Source organism: Nannospalax galili, unplaced genomic scaffold (genome assembly GCF_000622305.1).
Source record: "Nannospalax galili isolate Female #2095 unplaced genomic scaffold, S.galili_v1.0 scaffold252, whole genome shotgun sequence".
NCBI lineage: Eukaryota > Metazoa > Chordata > Mammalia > Rodentia > Spalacidae > Nannospalax > Nannospalax galili.
The window spans coordinates 3,618,457-3,633,807 of NW_008333886.1; the positions used below are offsets into that span (position 1 = coordinate 3,618,457).

The 15,351-nt window shown below is 40.9% G+C and overlaps 1 protein-coding gene across 3 annotated transcripts in view; it reads left to right on the forward strand.

Annotated features, from left to right (window-relative positions):
• Positions 1-7,156, forward strand: part of Dsg1 (desmoglein 1) — a 34,413-nt gene extending 27,257 nt beyond the window's left edge. Inside the window, exons 12-16 of one of the 3 annotated variants that reach the window (XM_008828837.2) lie at positions 581-717; positions 1,036-1,108; positions 3,202-3,410; positions 4,405-5,257; positions 5,291-7,156. In XM_008828837.2, coding sequence (XP_008827059.1) covers positions 581-717; positions 1,036-1,108; positions 3,202-3,410; positions 4,405-5,257; positions 5,291-5,481 — 1,463 coding nt within the window. In that variant the 3' untranslated portion in view covers positions 5,482-7,156. Of the gene's footprint in view, positions 1-580; positions 722-1,035; positions 1,109-3,201; positions 3,411-4,404 lie in introns of all 3 variants that reach the window. The other 2 variants (XM_008828838.2, XM_029561481.1) reach the window with 2 other exon arrangements.
• The last annotated feature ends 8,195 nt before the right edge of the window (positions 7,157-15,351 follow it).

Consider the following 15,351-nt stretch of genomic DNA (forward strand, 5'->3'; position numbering starts at 1 on the left):
AAAAAAAAAAAAAGATTATTTGATAATAATAAATAAATGAATGAGAAGGCTCCAATGGGTTAGTAGGAAAAAGAGCTGGATAAGGTGTGATATTCTCTATCTGTATAAGGATAATTTAAAGAAAATACATCTCAGTAGAGGAAAGCAATGGCTTTGATGAGAACAGTTAGTAATTGAATGAGATTTTACCCTTGAAATAAAAAAGGTAGGTGTGCGAAAACAAGAAAATATAAAATATAAGAACTTGAAGGAGAAACCAGGGAGGACCCACCATACTGGACCTCGGGTCTCCTTTGCCCCTGCAGTTTCTCTGCGCGATGACAGGGAATCGATCATCCTTTCAATTAATCCAAATAATTCTATTCGTGAACGCAGTATTATAAAGTAGATTAAAATTCATTGCAGTCTAGTGTTTTGAAGCTCATGTCTATTTTGGAGTCTGATGATTATTACTTTGTTGTCCTGATGTTTTCATAGTAATTTTAAATTCAAAAATACTAGGCTCGCAGCAGACCGGACTGAGGCGGATTGCTCTCAGGGCGGCCCACTGCTGACCTCGCCCTTCCTTCTCCCCTCGCAGTGGTCCCATTCTTGTTGCTGTGCTGTGATTGTGGAGGAGCCCCTGGTGGTGGAGCCCGCTTCGAGCCTGTTCCAGAATGTTCTGATGGAGCAATTCATACATGGGCAGTAGAAGGCCCACAGCCGGAACCCCACGATGTAAGTGTTGACCTGGGGATTTTGGAAGTCACGGAAACCGTCTCCACACCACGAAGATGGCAGCAGTCACTGGCGTGCACTAGGCTTTGGTTGGGGACATTTCATGCGGGAGGGAGGAGGAATCAAATGTCCATCCAAAGTCAGTGGAAGTCACCAGGGAAGGCTTTCAAAATGAGGTTCAAATTTAGATGGATTTCAAACATTTCCTAAATAGCATTCTTTTAGGAATTCTGTGATAATTTAAGAATAAATGAAATATATCACTAGAGAAAGAAAAGACTCATTACAAGTGGGAAAATATTGTTTCTTGTCTTTCAGGGTATAGCCACTATCTGTGTGCCACAAATGCCACCTGGTAATGTAAATATAATAGAAGGCATCGACAACTCCGGTAAGAAAAGGGTTTTGAACTGCACAGATGACTAATAAGAAACTCTGTTCTCATTGTGTGTCTTGTTTGGGTATGATCTTATTTGCCTTTAAAAGTGTATAATCCTTCTCAAATGACTTATTTGTAAATTAAATGGTAAAGAAAAACCTCATAATTATTAATCTATGTGCTGTATTTTTAAAAAGGTCCTTGATCATCAGAAAGCACATTAAACATGACATAAGTACAGCTTCTGTAAATAGAAGTGCTGAGGTAAAACCATGAGTCAGTTTTGTTACTGATGTGGTGGTGGGCATGGAGGCCCTGGTCTTTAATCCCAGCACTTGGGAGGCAGAGGCAGGTAGAGCTCTGTCAGATATCTATATTGTCAGATACGTGTGTGTGTGCCTGTGTGAGTAGATCTGTTCTTATTGAGGCTAAAAACTCCTCTCAAAATTTGTTTAATGATTCAAAAGTGCTTTGACTTTAGATACTTATTTTGACAAAGAAAAAATATGACCATTTTTGTCATCAATATAAATGTTAACCTATAAAACATCCATTTAATTTATTAAATCGAAAACAAGTAGACGAAATATTATCAAAACCTTCCAAAGTTCTCCATTAAGGCTGTGTACACACATCAGGGTTTCTCCTTGCACAGGCATGAGTCTGTGTATTCAACTTGTCTTGAACCAAGAGTTGAGACTAATTCACAAGCAGAAACCGGGGAGCAATTAGAATCTCACTGCAAGTGATGGCTACTGTTCTAAAGAACAGTCAGAACAACCTCTTGGGCTAGAGAGATGGCTCAGTGATTAAGAGCACTGATGACTCTTGCACAGGACTGGGGTTCAGTTCACAGCACCCACATGGTGGCTAACGTGTAACCCTAGTTCCAGGGGATCTGGATGTCCTCTTCTGGTTTCAGTGGGCCTTGCATGACCCAGGTGCACTTACATGTAGGCAGAGCACTCATACATAAAATAAATATAAATAAATATGTTTAAAAATACAAGTGAGATATGGAGGCACATGCCTCTAGTCCTAGCACCCAGGAGATCTCTATGAGATCAAGGCTAGCCTAGTCTCCATAGTGAGTTCCAAGCCAGTTGGGGCTGCAGAGAGAGAGACCTTGTCTCAAAAAGACAAAAAAAAAGTTTAAAAATAACTTCTTGCAGTATCTTACCTTTTTAAAGGTAAATGTTACTGATTTTGTTAGGTTTTCTCCCACACTTTTCAGCAATGGTTACTTTTCTACTTCAAACACTCTAAAATGCAAGAGACATAGAAAAGTTTGTATCTTACACAACTTTCTTTACCTGGTCACAACAGCTGGCTAGCCCTATCTCTCCTAATGTCATCACTAGTGGCACCATTTCCCCACCTTGAAAGCAGAAACCATTGACTCCTCTCTCTCCCTTACATTAGACCCCAGTTAGTTCCCAGATCTACCAACTCCCCAAATCCACCAATATTTACTTATTCATTCTTTCATTAAGTCTATGGACCTTTGCACAAAGCTTACCACAGCATGAAAGACATCAGGGAATAGAAAATGTGAAAACTGTGTTTCCTCAAACTCAGATTAGAATGCTAAGCCAGGGGACATCCATCTCGCTGTGAACATCCCCTTTTGGGAGCCCTTCCTCTTATCTCACTAGCTCAAGCATCATAGCATGCTTCTCCCCACCTCTCACACAAAGTGCTTCTCCTTGAACACCTTTCTCCTCCTCTGAAGCCCATTGTTTCCTTCTACCGCCTGCCGTGCAATTTCAGTAATCTATTGGGAGAATACTTGTATTGGTATTTAACCTTCAGAATTCAAGCAATTTGCCTCCATTTGAAATCAAACTACTCTGGCCATAGGTTTTAGCAACTTCTTTGCACCTCCATTCCCAGCACATCATGTAGAAAATCTGCCAATAAATAAATTAGCAAGCTGATTAATAATATCTTTTTGCCTTCAGTATCATAGTTATCTCCTTTGTGTGTTATCTTTATCTCTTCACTCAAAAACGCATCCTTAAATGGCAGAACTGTACATTATAGTAAGTTAGGTTTAAGCTTATAATACACTACAAAATTGCATTTAATGTGTTTGATGCTTTTAGGAGTTTATACAAATGAGTATTGTGGCAGAGAAATGCAAGATCTGGGAGGGGGAGAAAGAGCAACAGGATTTGAACTAATGGATGGAGTTAAAACATCAGCTGCACCTGAGATATGCCAAGAATATTCTGGAACGCTAAGAAGAAATTCAATGAGAGACTGCAGAGATGGGGGTCTCAATATGAATTTCATGGAAAGTTACTTCTGTCAGGTAAGGTTTCTAGTCATATGCCTTTCTCTTCACACACCACATTCCAGACTTTCACTAATGCCCACTAGGGCCTTGACAGGAATCTCAAATTCCCAACCTCTGATCTTTAGGCCCTTTATTTCTAAAGTCTCAGTCTGAGCACTTTACTCTCAAAGTTAACATGACCAAGGGCTCTAAGCTCTATTTTATCTCAAATATGAAGTCTATGTTCCTCGGTGTGATAAAGTCATTCACAAATTGGCCTCTTGGCCTACTCCAGTCCCCTTGGCAATGTTGATTTTCCTATTCTCTCTCTCTCTCTCTCTCTCTCTCTCTCTCTCTCTCTCTCTCTCCCTCTCTCCCTCTCTGTCTTTACCTCCCATCGTTCAGGCTTCAGGTCAAATGTCACTGCCTCCCGTCTTTGACAACTAACTCATCCAAAACAGGATTCATGATTCTTCTGTCCTGTCGTGGTGCTGTGTTTACAGAGTTTGTTAGTTTATATGTATACCATTTTTAATGCCTCACCAATGAATTCTCTATATGATGTTGCCAAAAACTTGAATCCAGAGTCAAGTTGTCCTGTTTTGCCAAAAAGGTCACATTAATCAGTCAAAGAAAATACAATCTGAGTGAGTCAGTCAACTATACATAAGTTTTCAAGACCAAAGAAAATTGTGTTTCTTCTAACTTTTTTATGTAGAGCATTTTTATCTACCTCCTTCTAATTTAGGTATAAAATAGTCCAGGCTTTAAAACAGTGGAAGCTTCTTGTATATGATTTTATATCCACATACACTATTTTATACAAATCCACCTAAGGAAATTTTTTTAAATAAAAAATATACTATTGGAATAATTAACTTTGAGCTGAATCCTTTCAAGCACTTATGAAATGATTTTTAAAGCATTTCTAGTAGATACTAGAATGTTGATACATTCTTCTAATAGTACAAACTGTTCTATTACTGCGTAATACGTGCTCACTATTTCACTTTCTCCTCTTCAAATTCAGAAAGCCTACGCTTACGCAGATGAAGACGAAGGACGCCCATCCAACGACTGCTTGCTCATCTATGATATCGAAGGCGCGGGTTCTCCTGCTGGCTCAGTGGGCTGTTGCAGCTTCATTGGAGAAGACTTGGATGAAAGCTTCCTGGATGCCCTGGGCCCCAAGTTTAAGAAGTTGGCAGATATCAGCCTCGGAAAAGAAATCGAATCCTATCCAGACCCTGATCCTTCTTGGCCTCCTCAGTGCACTGAACCAATGTACCCCCAGCAAACAGAGCCCCTTGCTAGTGGACTCCCACCCATATCCCCACATTTTGGCACTACCACAGTAATTTCTGAGAACACCTACCCCTCGGGTCCTGGCATACAGCATCCTATGCCAATTCCTGATCCTCTGAGCTATGGTAATGTCACTGTGACAGAGTCATACACCACCTCTGGCACTCTGAAGCCCCCTGTCCACCTTCATGATAACCTACAGGCTTCGAATGTGGTGGTCACGGAGAGGGTGGTGGGCCCCATCTCTGGTGCTGATTTACATGGAATGTTAGAGATGCCGGACTTGAGAGAAGGATCAAACGTCATAGTAACAGAAAGAGTAATTGCACCAGGCTCTAGTCTACCCACCTCTCTGACCATCCCTAACTCTAGAGAGTCTTCAAATGTGGTTGTGACAGAAAGAGTGATCCAACCAACTTCTGGCATGATGGGCAGTCTGAGTGTGCACCCTGAGTTATCAAATGCCCACAATGTGATTGTGACAGAGAGGGTGGTTTCTGGCGCAGGTGTGAGTGGAATTAGTGGCACAGCTGGGATAGGTGGTGTTGGAGGCAGCAGTGGCCTGGTTAGCACTGTGGGTGCTGGTGGCGGGGGGCTGGGCGGCACTGGAGCAGGTGGTGGTGGCATTGGGCTGAGCAGCTTTAGTGGAGGTGGGGGTGTGAGCAGCATGGGAGGGACGGCCACCATTGGCCATGTGAGGAGTTCTTCCGACCATCACTTCAGCCAGACGGTGGGCTCTGCCTCCCCCAGCATGGCTCGAAGTCGAATTACAAAGTACAGTACAGTACAATATACCAAGTAGTCAGGATCCCAGAGTACTGTTCACAGTCACTGTGATTTGCACTCAGCGCCTACCCCCCAAAATCTAACAATGCAGTTCATGATGGAACAAGGCATGAACCACAATGAGATTAATAAATGGAAACACCACTGTGGAGGAGACTCTGCCCCGCATTTGTAAACTTTTACCTTAATATTATCACTAATGAAATAATGACAGTCAGCTTGGACAGTCTTCTTTGTGGCTATGTGGCCCACAGGACCTTCTTGGTATCTGTGTGGCCTCTAGCATATCACCAGCATGTTGAATAAATAAAATGTGGTCATGCCAAAGCACTGACTTTAAATGGCAATTGGAAGAATTCTCGCTCTGTCTTGATTTGCCATGCAGTACAGAAAATCATCAAAAAAGACTTCAGCATGCAACCTGTGCTCACTTAGTTGAGGAAGAGCTCACACTTTCTCCACATATACCTTGTCTGATTTACAAGTAATACAAATAAAAATCCAAGCACTGTTTCAGACCAGGGTTGATCATGTTAAAAAGTGTTAACCCCATAGTTAAGTCCATAACCCCCGAGCACACTTAACTTGACCAACTTTAACTGCAGTTGATAAAATCAATTTCAAACTACGAAATGTGCCTTAGGAAGAAAACCCCATAGTCGGTGGCAATAGGGTGAGATTTGTTCAGGTAAACTGGCCACATCTGAGCCTGAACCTCAAGATGGGGCTTCAGTTAAGTCTCCTGTCGAGTCAAGGACTTTCCTGGTTTCAGTTTGTGTGGATGTGACTTTGAAGAACATTGCTTACTGGGAGGAAATAGGATATCATACAACTATAGTTGTGAGTTAACACAAAGGAAAATAGCCAGGTTCACTTCTTAGACTGAGCAAGTGACACCAGACACGGCTGCCCTCACCAGTGTTAAGTCACCCCCTCAGTAAGCACCTGGGGTGCACTCTTGCTCAGTTCACAGTGAGTCTTATTTTCTCTCATCAGCTCTTTATTACACAACTCCAAAGTTAATACGATTTACTTAAGCTGAGCTGTGGGGGAAAGGCTTGCAATATGGTTAAGCTTTAGGGCAATTTTAAGGGGATTAAAAAAAAACATGAAAACTGTCTTAAGTGGGGAACATTGAAAAAGAATCATTCAATAAAATAACACTATGTTACCAGCTACAATTGAGCTTAGTGCTTTTCTCTTAAGAACCCTCTGGTGCCATTTGGCAGAGATCAGCCAGGACCCTTTAACAGAGCTGATGATGTTCTATTGGCAAGAATGAAACAGTACTAGACAAGCCCATTCCTAACAAATGTTTTTACTTGCATAAATGTTTAATTCTTTCTTTTATTTGTCAAGAACTCCTTGACTTATCAATGTTCTGACTTAAAGACAATTTCTAAATAATAGTGGGATATATTTTTCTAGCTTCAAATTTTAGCAATGTGCTATTTATGATGCGTTATTTCTATGTGTTTGTCATATGATGTTACCTGATTTAAAATTTCTAAGAAGAATGAACACATTCTAAGAGACAGGAACATTTCTATTGCATGGTAGAGGAATTTTTTTCTTGTTTTTAACTCAATGTTAAATAGGCTCACTAAAGTGAAATGGGATATGACAAATAAAATTAGAAAAATATTTACCCTGGAGTTCTGAATTATATATGTTTTATCTTTTTTTTCTCCTACCTACTCTTAGACACCTGATGCCTCCAAAGACACTTGGGGGCTTGTCTAACAAAGGACAGTCTATCTTTAAGAACTGCAGTGAATGTTCATTTGTTATATAAAACCATGGAAACTATAATTTTAAATGGAGACTTCATCTCTCATCTTTCATTTTCACAGCAGTACACCATTTTAGTCCTGCCTTTGGGCAGAATTCTGTGTTCCTCTGCCCATGCTCTCCTCTGATTCACAGGCTTCATCCCACAGACCTAGAGAGAAGGAAATCATAAGAAGAGCTAAAATGTCAATCCACAGACCGGGCTGAATCTTAACTTGCTCTTAAAAAAAGAGAAGGAACACAACATAATGTTCTACTTACATGGTTTGAAAATAAACCAAAGTATTTATACATCTGGCTTGCTGAAGTCCCCAGGGGCAAAATTATTATGTCATAAATAGTTTCGCATTTAATATGAATCAAAGTGCCATCTTCAGCTTGTTTAGACACTGAGCTCCTGAAATATCTGTTATAAATTATTTACCTCTAAGCATATTGCCTGATACTGTATTTGCACTGAAATTGTTACAGAAAGTATTCTTTGAGGATCGTTTATACAGTTTCAACTAGACATCTGTTCCACATTTATATGTAAAGATTTTTAGTATCATGATTTTCACTCAATGTAATGTTCTGACAAAATCTTAATTATATATGTTTAAAGATCACACTTCTATATTAAGTGAATGCTTTCAGTTACATTTTTTTTCTGAATTCATACCAAGATGTGGTTGACAGTCAAAGTACAATTTTTGTAACTTTAGTAGACTATTAAAAGTATTGTCATCACTTTCAAAAGTATTATAATCACTTTCTTTTGGAAAGAGATTTAAAATCCAAGTAAACTTCGAAGTACTTAACACATTTTCCTATGCCTATTTAATAATTTCAGCCTTTGGGGGATTTTGGGTGTTTTTAAGAGCTGTTGTACCTGTGAAGCACAGTCTGCCTTCTGATTATTTCATATTATTCAGTTTATGTTAGAGCAAAGCTTGAATAGGTAAACCTACCATCTAGTACTGAATAATTTATTGTTTAGCAATTTCATTATATTTGCATAAACACTTTATGATCAAACTGTACTCATTTTAACTTAGTTTTCTTTTAGTATTTTTCAAGCATTTTAAATTCTCATATCCATCCTTTGCAGTGTTCGAGACAAAGTGCTTTCTTTCAATAGAAATGTTTTGGGGCTCATTCCTTGCTTGATCATCTGTTGGCTATTTTAAGACAGTTTGTAATTTCCAAAGAGTTTTGTTTACAGAAATAAAATGATTGATATGCCTCTATTATCACTCTTGAATTATAAGGTGGGGGAGATTCTAGACTATAAGAACTAATTAGGAGTTATAGAATCTAGTTATTATTTTAAGCCCATATTCAAAGAGATAATCATGTCATTGTCACACTGTTAGCGTGTGTTTCATTCTCCCTTCCTTGGCTTCCTTCTACTCCATGTTTACTGAGGGGCCTCCTCTTCCATGTATCTCCTACTCATGTGAGGGCAATAGCCTTCACTACATGGCTAGCCACACTCAGATGTACAGATGATGATGATGATGATGATGATGATGATGATGATAATGATGATGATAAGGCTTGCATGTTAAAGTTTTCTAGTGACAATGTTTCTTTTACACTATTAGAATGTTGAAATAGCATTAAGCCTGGCTTACAAAGACCTTAGATAGGACCTCACTCCTCTCCTGATACTTTCTAGGAATTTCAGTCAGAAACAAGACTATCACCTTTGTTTATAGTAAAGGCATCATAATGTCTTGCATCCCCGAAATCTAGTTTTACCATATCAATTGTAATCCTGTCAGATGCACCTCAGGAATCAGGCTGAGATAGGATTTAAATTCTTCAGCAATCATTTTAAGATCATAACTCCATAAATCATTCAAATCCTGAATATTACTATTGCAAAGACCACTAGTAGACTCCTCTTTGCAAAGCCCGTGCTCGTGTTCTTGGGTTCTTTATTCCTTCTTCGGTAGGTCTCTTTCTATGAACTGATGTTCTGAAATCTGTTAAAAATATCTTTCAATAAACTCCAGCTCTGCATCATACTGGCTCATCTTGAAATTCTTTTCTATGATAAAACAATGATTGGCCTTTACCTGAGCAAAGGTCCCTAAGGAAGAAGGGAACTCTCATGCTGATATGTGCCTGAGTAATGGAGCAACGTCCCCACCTGCACTGCCACTGACAAATCCATGGGACACATTTCACATTCAAACCACAACATTCTGCTTCTGGCACCTGTAGGCTGCTGGCCATTTCATAATGCAAAATGCATTCATTTCTAATTCAAAAGTCTCCATGGTCTGTTTTATTTTGTTTGAGTTTTCTTATGTTTCTTATTCTCACATATTAATTATATATAATTATGTGTTTCATTATGACATTTTCATGCATATATATAAAATATTATGATCATATTTAACCCTGACCCCATTACCCTCTCTTGTTCCCTTCCCCCTCCAACTAATCATCTACCTGTTCTCAACTAGCCCCTCTTCTACTTTCTTGGTGTGTGTGTGTGTGTGTGTGTGTGTGTGTGTGTTCCAACAAGTTTCATTAGGGTTGGTTATAGAAGCTTGGGTGCGGGTTTGTTTACAGGAGCACAGGTACTTTACTAATGACTACACCACTAAAAAAATGTGCCTCCCTCCCCCATCAACTATTAACTGCATATACCCCTTAGGGAGGGGCAGGGCCCCAGAGCACCTCCTCCCTTCCATGACAGACTGTTGACAGACCCAATCTTATCCAGATCTTATGCAGGTAATCACAGCTGCTGTGAGTTCAAGAGTGCAATGGCCATGCTCTGTCTGGAACTCAGGTTTCCATACCACTCCCCATCCCGCACTCCCTGAGCCTTGGAGGCAGTGATATCGATGTCCTATTTATGGGTGAGCATTCAAGGCCCTTATTCTCAGCACTTTGACCAGTTATGAGTCTCTGCATTTACCACTGATTAATAAAAAAAGAAGCTTCCCTGACCCAGGCTGACACAGCACAAATCTATGGGCATAAATAGAGGTATTTAAAAGACAAATCTATGAGTACATTTTGTCCATTCAGCAAACAACAGTAGTTTCTCTATTAAGGTCTATGACCTTCCCAGCCACCAGCTCTGTACTGGGTTTACAGTACCAAAAAAGTCCACATAGTCTTTAAGAGTCCTAACTCTCACTCTTCAAAAGTCCACGGCAATCTCTCTTTTTTTCCCTGGAACTTTCTATATATTCAAGAATTATTCTGATCCTCCTGAGTCCATATTCCAGGTGCTGGGATCACAGGTATACACCACCAAACCCAGTTTATTTGGTGCTGGGAACTGAACCCAGGGCTTCATGCATCCTACACGAGCATTTCACCAACTAAGCTACAACCTCTGTCTCAAATTGATTAACTGTGAGCCCCTATAAAGTCAAAAAACAATTTATATACTTCTAATATGCAATGGCACAGAGTAGACATTCTCATTACCAAAGGGGGGGTAGAGGCACGGCAAGGAAAGGTGGTCTCAAAGCAGGACTGAAACCCAGCAGGGCAAACAGCAAATCCTACACTTCCATGTCCAGCATCTGAGACTCATGATGGACTCATCTGGGCTCAAAGGGGCTTGGGTAGTGCTACCCCTGTAGCTCTGCCTTTTGCAGCACACACAGCCTCTGTCTGGGGGCAGGCTCAATTCTGTGCCTGCAGTTTTCCTCTACAGGTGCCCATCAGCAGTGGTGAGGGTGATGACACAGCTCCATGCTGTTGCCAGCAATAAAGGGTTCTTTTCAGAGACGTGATGTGTTTTGGATCCAGAATGTACTGTTTTAATAAAGTTAGCTCCTCTGAACATCATCCCAAGTCACTTACTTCAGTGGGTCTTAGGCAGATCTCCTGGAGGCAAAAGAATAATGTAGGATATTGATGGATGAGTCCTTACAGTGAGGTCCTCCTGGGCGTGCTGGATATTATTCCATCTGGCCCAGGAATGGAGTGTGGAGGACTCTAAAGGGATGTGTATCTCTGGTGCTGGGGCACTCATTCAATACTACCTGAGTCCTTGGCCCAAAAACAAAGACATACAAGCCAAGGGCAGAGCAGAGCTGCTGAACAGCCATTGAGGGAACAGTAGCAACACTTCCAGTGGATCCCAGACAAGCCCACAAAAAACATCAGCAGAGTCACTGTTCTGCAATGCCTCCCACAGCAGCCTGGGGAGTTCTTTTCAGAGCTCTCCAGTCAGAGCCAAACCTCGACTTTGCCTTGGAAAGGAATTTCAAGATGAGCCAGTATGGAGTGGAGTCAGAGTTTGGTAGATGTTTTTAACATTTAAAAGCAGGAGTTAACAGAAACAGAGATGCTCAGGGAAAGAATAAGGCATATGGGGGGTGGGGCTTCTCAAAGGAGAGCCGTATTCCTTGTCTTCAGAGTAGCTATATATACTGTTTTCTGAAGTTGCATGTCAAAGGGCTGTTAGGCAACCTTTTCATTTTAAGTAAAGGAGATTGTAGGATGGTTCCTGGTGTACAGTTGGGATAACAACTGATAAGACAGAATTCTATGCAACCAGGTCTGCAGGAAGTTGTTTTTATTGTAAACAAAGGTTTGGTCTTATTGGTGAGATTCTCAGACTTTGGGAGAGGAAGGATGAGGCCATGCTCAGGCCAGCCGACTAAACGTAAATGTCATTATAAATCACCTTAAGGAATTGTAATAATTAAAAGCATTACATTGATCAAAAAAGTTTAGCAAGGGGAAACTTTCCAGTCAGCCATATACTCTGCACCTAAGTTCAAATAAGACAATCTTTTGCCACTTTGGGGGACACTCTTTCTAGCTGGGGGGCTGGGAGAGAGACCTCTGCAACTTAGCTTGGCATTCCAACATATGTCAGCCCCCCAGTCCTGCCCCTTCCTTCTGAACCTCTTATACAAAACCAAGAGAGAGATTTGGAGCCCAGAATGTCAGAATATTGACTCTGATTCTTACCACAGTTCATATCTGGCTTGACCCCAAATATAGTCTATCACATGCTTTTTCCAGAGGAAAATATCTTCTTCCACTCAACTTATGACCCATCTCTTTCAAACGTTTGCCTTGACAAACTACAAATCCAAGCTTCTCCGCCCACTCTGCCCGCTGCCTTATACTGGGCTCACTGAACACAGATCACAAAACAGAATTTGGAGTGATTTTGAAAAGAGGTAAAGACACCACGAATTAAATGGATGTCCACCAAAACATAGGGGGAGATGTGGCTGCCAGGCCAAAGCAGCAGAATGGTCCTGGGCTCGGTTCTCGCCACTCATGAGCAAGTGGTTCTGTCAGTGGCCTGAGTGCTTCATTTGTGGAGGCTTTTTTGGAAATACCCCAAAACAATCTTCCAGAAGAAGTCAGATGGTCAGTGAGGGAGCACACTGAAGAAGACCTCAAAGGAAGGTTCAAAGCTTGGCCAGAACTGGAAGTGTTGCTGGCCAAGTTGAACTAGCCACTGCAAAGCCTCTCTGTCATCACCAGTGATACCAAGTCTCAAAGAGAAGCTCTTCGTGTGTGATCAGAGCTCAGCAGGAGAAGGCAACACAGGGGGATGCCTCCTCTCCCCTGGCATGGTGTGCCTGCTAGTTGTTACCACTAACCTTTGAGATAACTTGGTATTCTCCAGCTAATAAAAATCTGTTTCTAAGAGAGAGGAGGAAGAGTGAGAGGGAGAAAGAGGGAGAGAGAGAAGAGAGAGAGCAAGGGAGGGAGGGAGGAAGGGAGGGAGGGAGAGAGAGAGAGATAGAAGGTATGAACAGTTTACATAGATAGACATGAGGAAAATAAGAAGAGACATCAAGGCCTGTCAGTCACCTAAGCACTCAGGTAAAAGTATGAGACAGAGAATTTTCTTATGTGACTGACTTTGTTGAACATTTCCCTATAAATAAAGATGAGACATAAGCTAATACATTGGTACATTGAGTAACAAAGCCTGATGTAAAACTGGAAATTCTCAATCCCTTTGTCATTAACTTGCATGTTCTAGGTTTTATAGCACTTACACTAAGTGAGGTATCTGCCCCAGTTGACAGCTTAGGCATTCTCTTAGTGCAGGACATGGCTTCACTGTTACACACATGGAGTGACCTGCATAGATAAATGTTTGGGAGTCTGTTTATTTCCAGAAATAAAGACTATCAGTTCACTAAAGTTATCATGCTGCAGATATAACCCCAATATCTTAGAACTCATTGTGAGCAGCACCGTGCCCGTGCGCTCTCTCTGAGACATGTTTCTGCATCTATCTTGTTTTCAAAGGTTCATCAATGTTTAATGCAGTACTAGTCATAACTAACTTAGAGACCCAACCTAGATGCCCAACAAGAGCAGACTGGAGAAAGGAAATGTGGTTTATAGACACAATGGAATTATTTTCAGCCATGAAGAAGTTAGGCTCTTTGCCAGAAAACAGAGATAATCATATTAAGTGAATTAAGTCGGTCTCAGAAAGACAGAACAGGTTTTCCCATCATGAAAGAGGCCAAACTGGGGTACAAAGAGGACAAATAGGAAGGGGAGGGAGGAAAAGGGAGCGAGGAAAAGCCTGAGGAGAATATGCTCAGATTAAAAATTCGTGAAAATGGCCTTATATAACCCTGTGTAATAAAAAATTTAAATCCAACTGAAATAACTCACAGGAAGCTCTACAGTTTATACTATCAATGACAAGTTAGAATCTTAAACCCAGGCATATGTAGTCATAAGATTTATTCATTATAAGTAAATAAAATGAAAACTATGGTAAATGAGACAGGAGGAGGCACCTTAAAAATCATATGTTCATGTGCTACATGTGCAACCAGTTAAGTAACAAATTTTGAATTAGCATGTGATGCCTGGGTCAACACAGTAGACAGATGTTCAACAGTCTCTTGTTGAACATGTGAATAATGTCTTGTTCACTGTTCAAGTCAGCCTAAAATCCATCCTGGCACTGTGGTCTGTGTGAGAACCGAACCCCTGAACCACACCGTGCTGCAGTTTCACCCCTTCAAAGGCAGCTGCTTGCCCTGAATTGCTCCTTTGTGGGATAGCACCTCTTTGAACTGAGTAACAAAATGTCTTAATTTTTTAGACGGCAAATACATGTTGGCCGAGTGTTTTAAATGTTTCAGGAAAATGATTAGACTTGGGAAAATGTAGACTTTTAGTGTTTTGTTAGGACTATAAGGTAAACTAAAGGGAAAATGGTTTCTTTCAAATATAATTAAACAATTTCTAAGTATTTGAAAATAGGCTCCTCCTCACCCTCCCCACCCTTGAAGAAAAAATCCTCAAAATTGGGTAAAGAATGTTTTTTAACAACAAAGGTCATGGTAAAATAGAAATATGTTCCCAGATTCTGTGAGATCCATAAACGGAAAGCAATGCTCTAGACAACTTTCCATTGCTATGACAAAATACCTAAGAAAATGAGATTACAGGGAAAAAAGGTTGTTCTTACAGTCTCAGAGGTCGGTCCAGGGTGGCGGACCCGTTGCCTTTGGGCCTGTGGTAATGCAGAGCACAATGGCAGACAGAGTGGCAGAATTGCCTCACCTCACAGTGGTCCAAAAGCAAAGGGGGAGAAACAGAAAGGGATCCCAGTATACCCTTCCAGGCCCCTCCTTCAGTGACCACTTCCTTGAACTAGACCTGCCTCCTATGGGTTCTACCACTTGCCAATCACACTCCAGGTGGGGACCAGGCCTTCAACATGTGAGCTGTTGGAGGACATTTAAGATGGAAAACACAACAAATGCTATATAAACATTGCCTCATTAATGAGATAAATACATGCAAAAGTTCCAAAGCTTTCCACACACTGTTCATTGGGAGAGAAAAGAAGACAGCTCCTCTGTGAGGGAAGGATGTAATTGCTAATCCCTATGCAACATAGATGATGGTATGTCGAAGTATCCCCCCATCTTTGCTCCCTACTCATGACTAGTGAGTAGTTTGGGAGCTCTCCCTTGGCTGCTAGGGCAAGCAGAAGACATCTTCTGCAGAGAAGATATGAACTTCACAGATCTCATCCACGGGTAGTTACCACACACTGCTAATAAATAGATTAGCTTTCTGCTGTGTGCGTCATTGTCTGTAAGCTGAATAACTGAGAATTAATTCA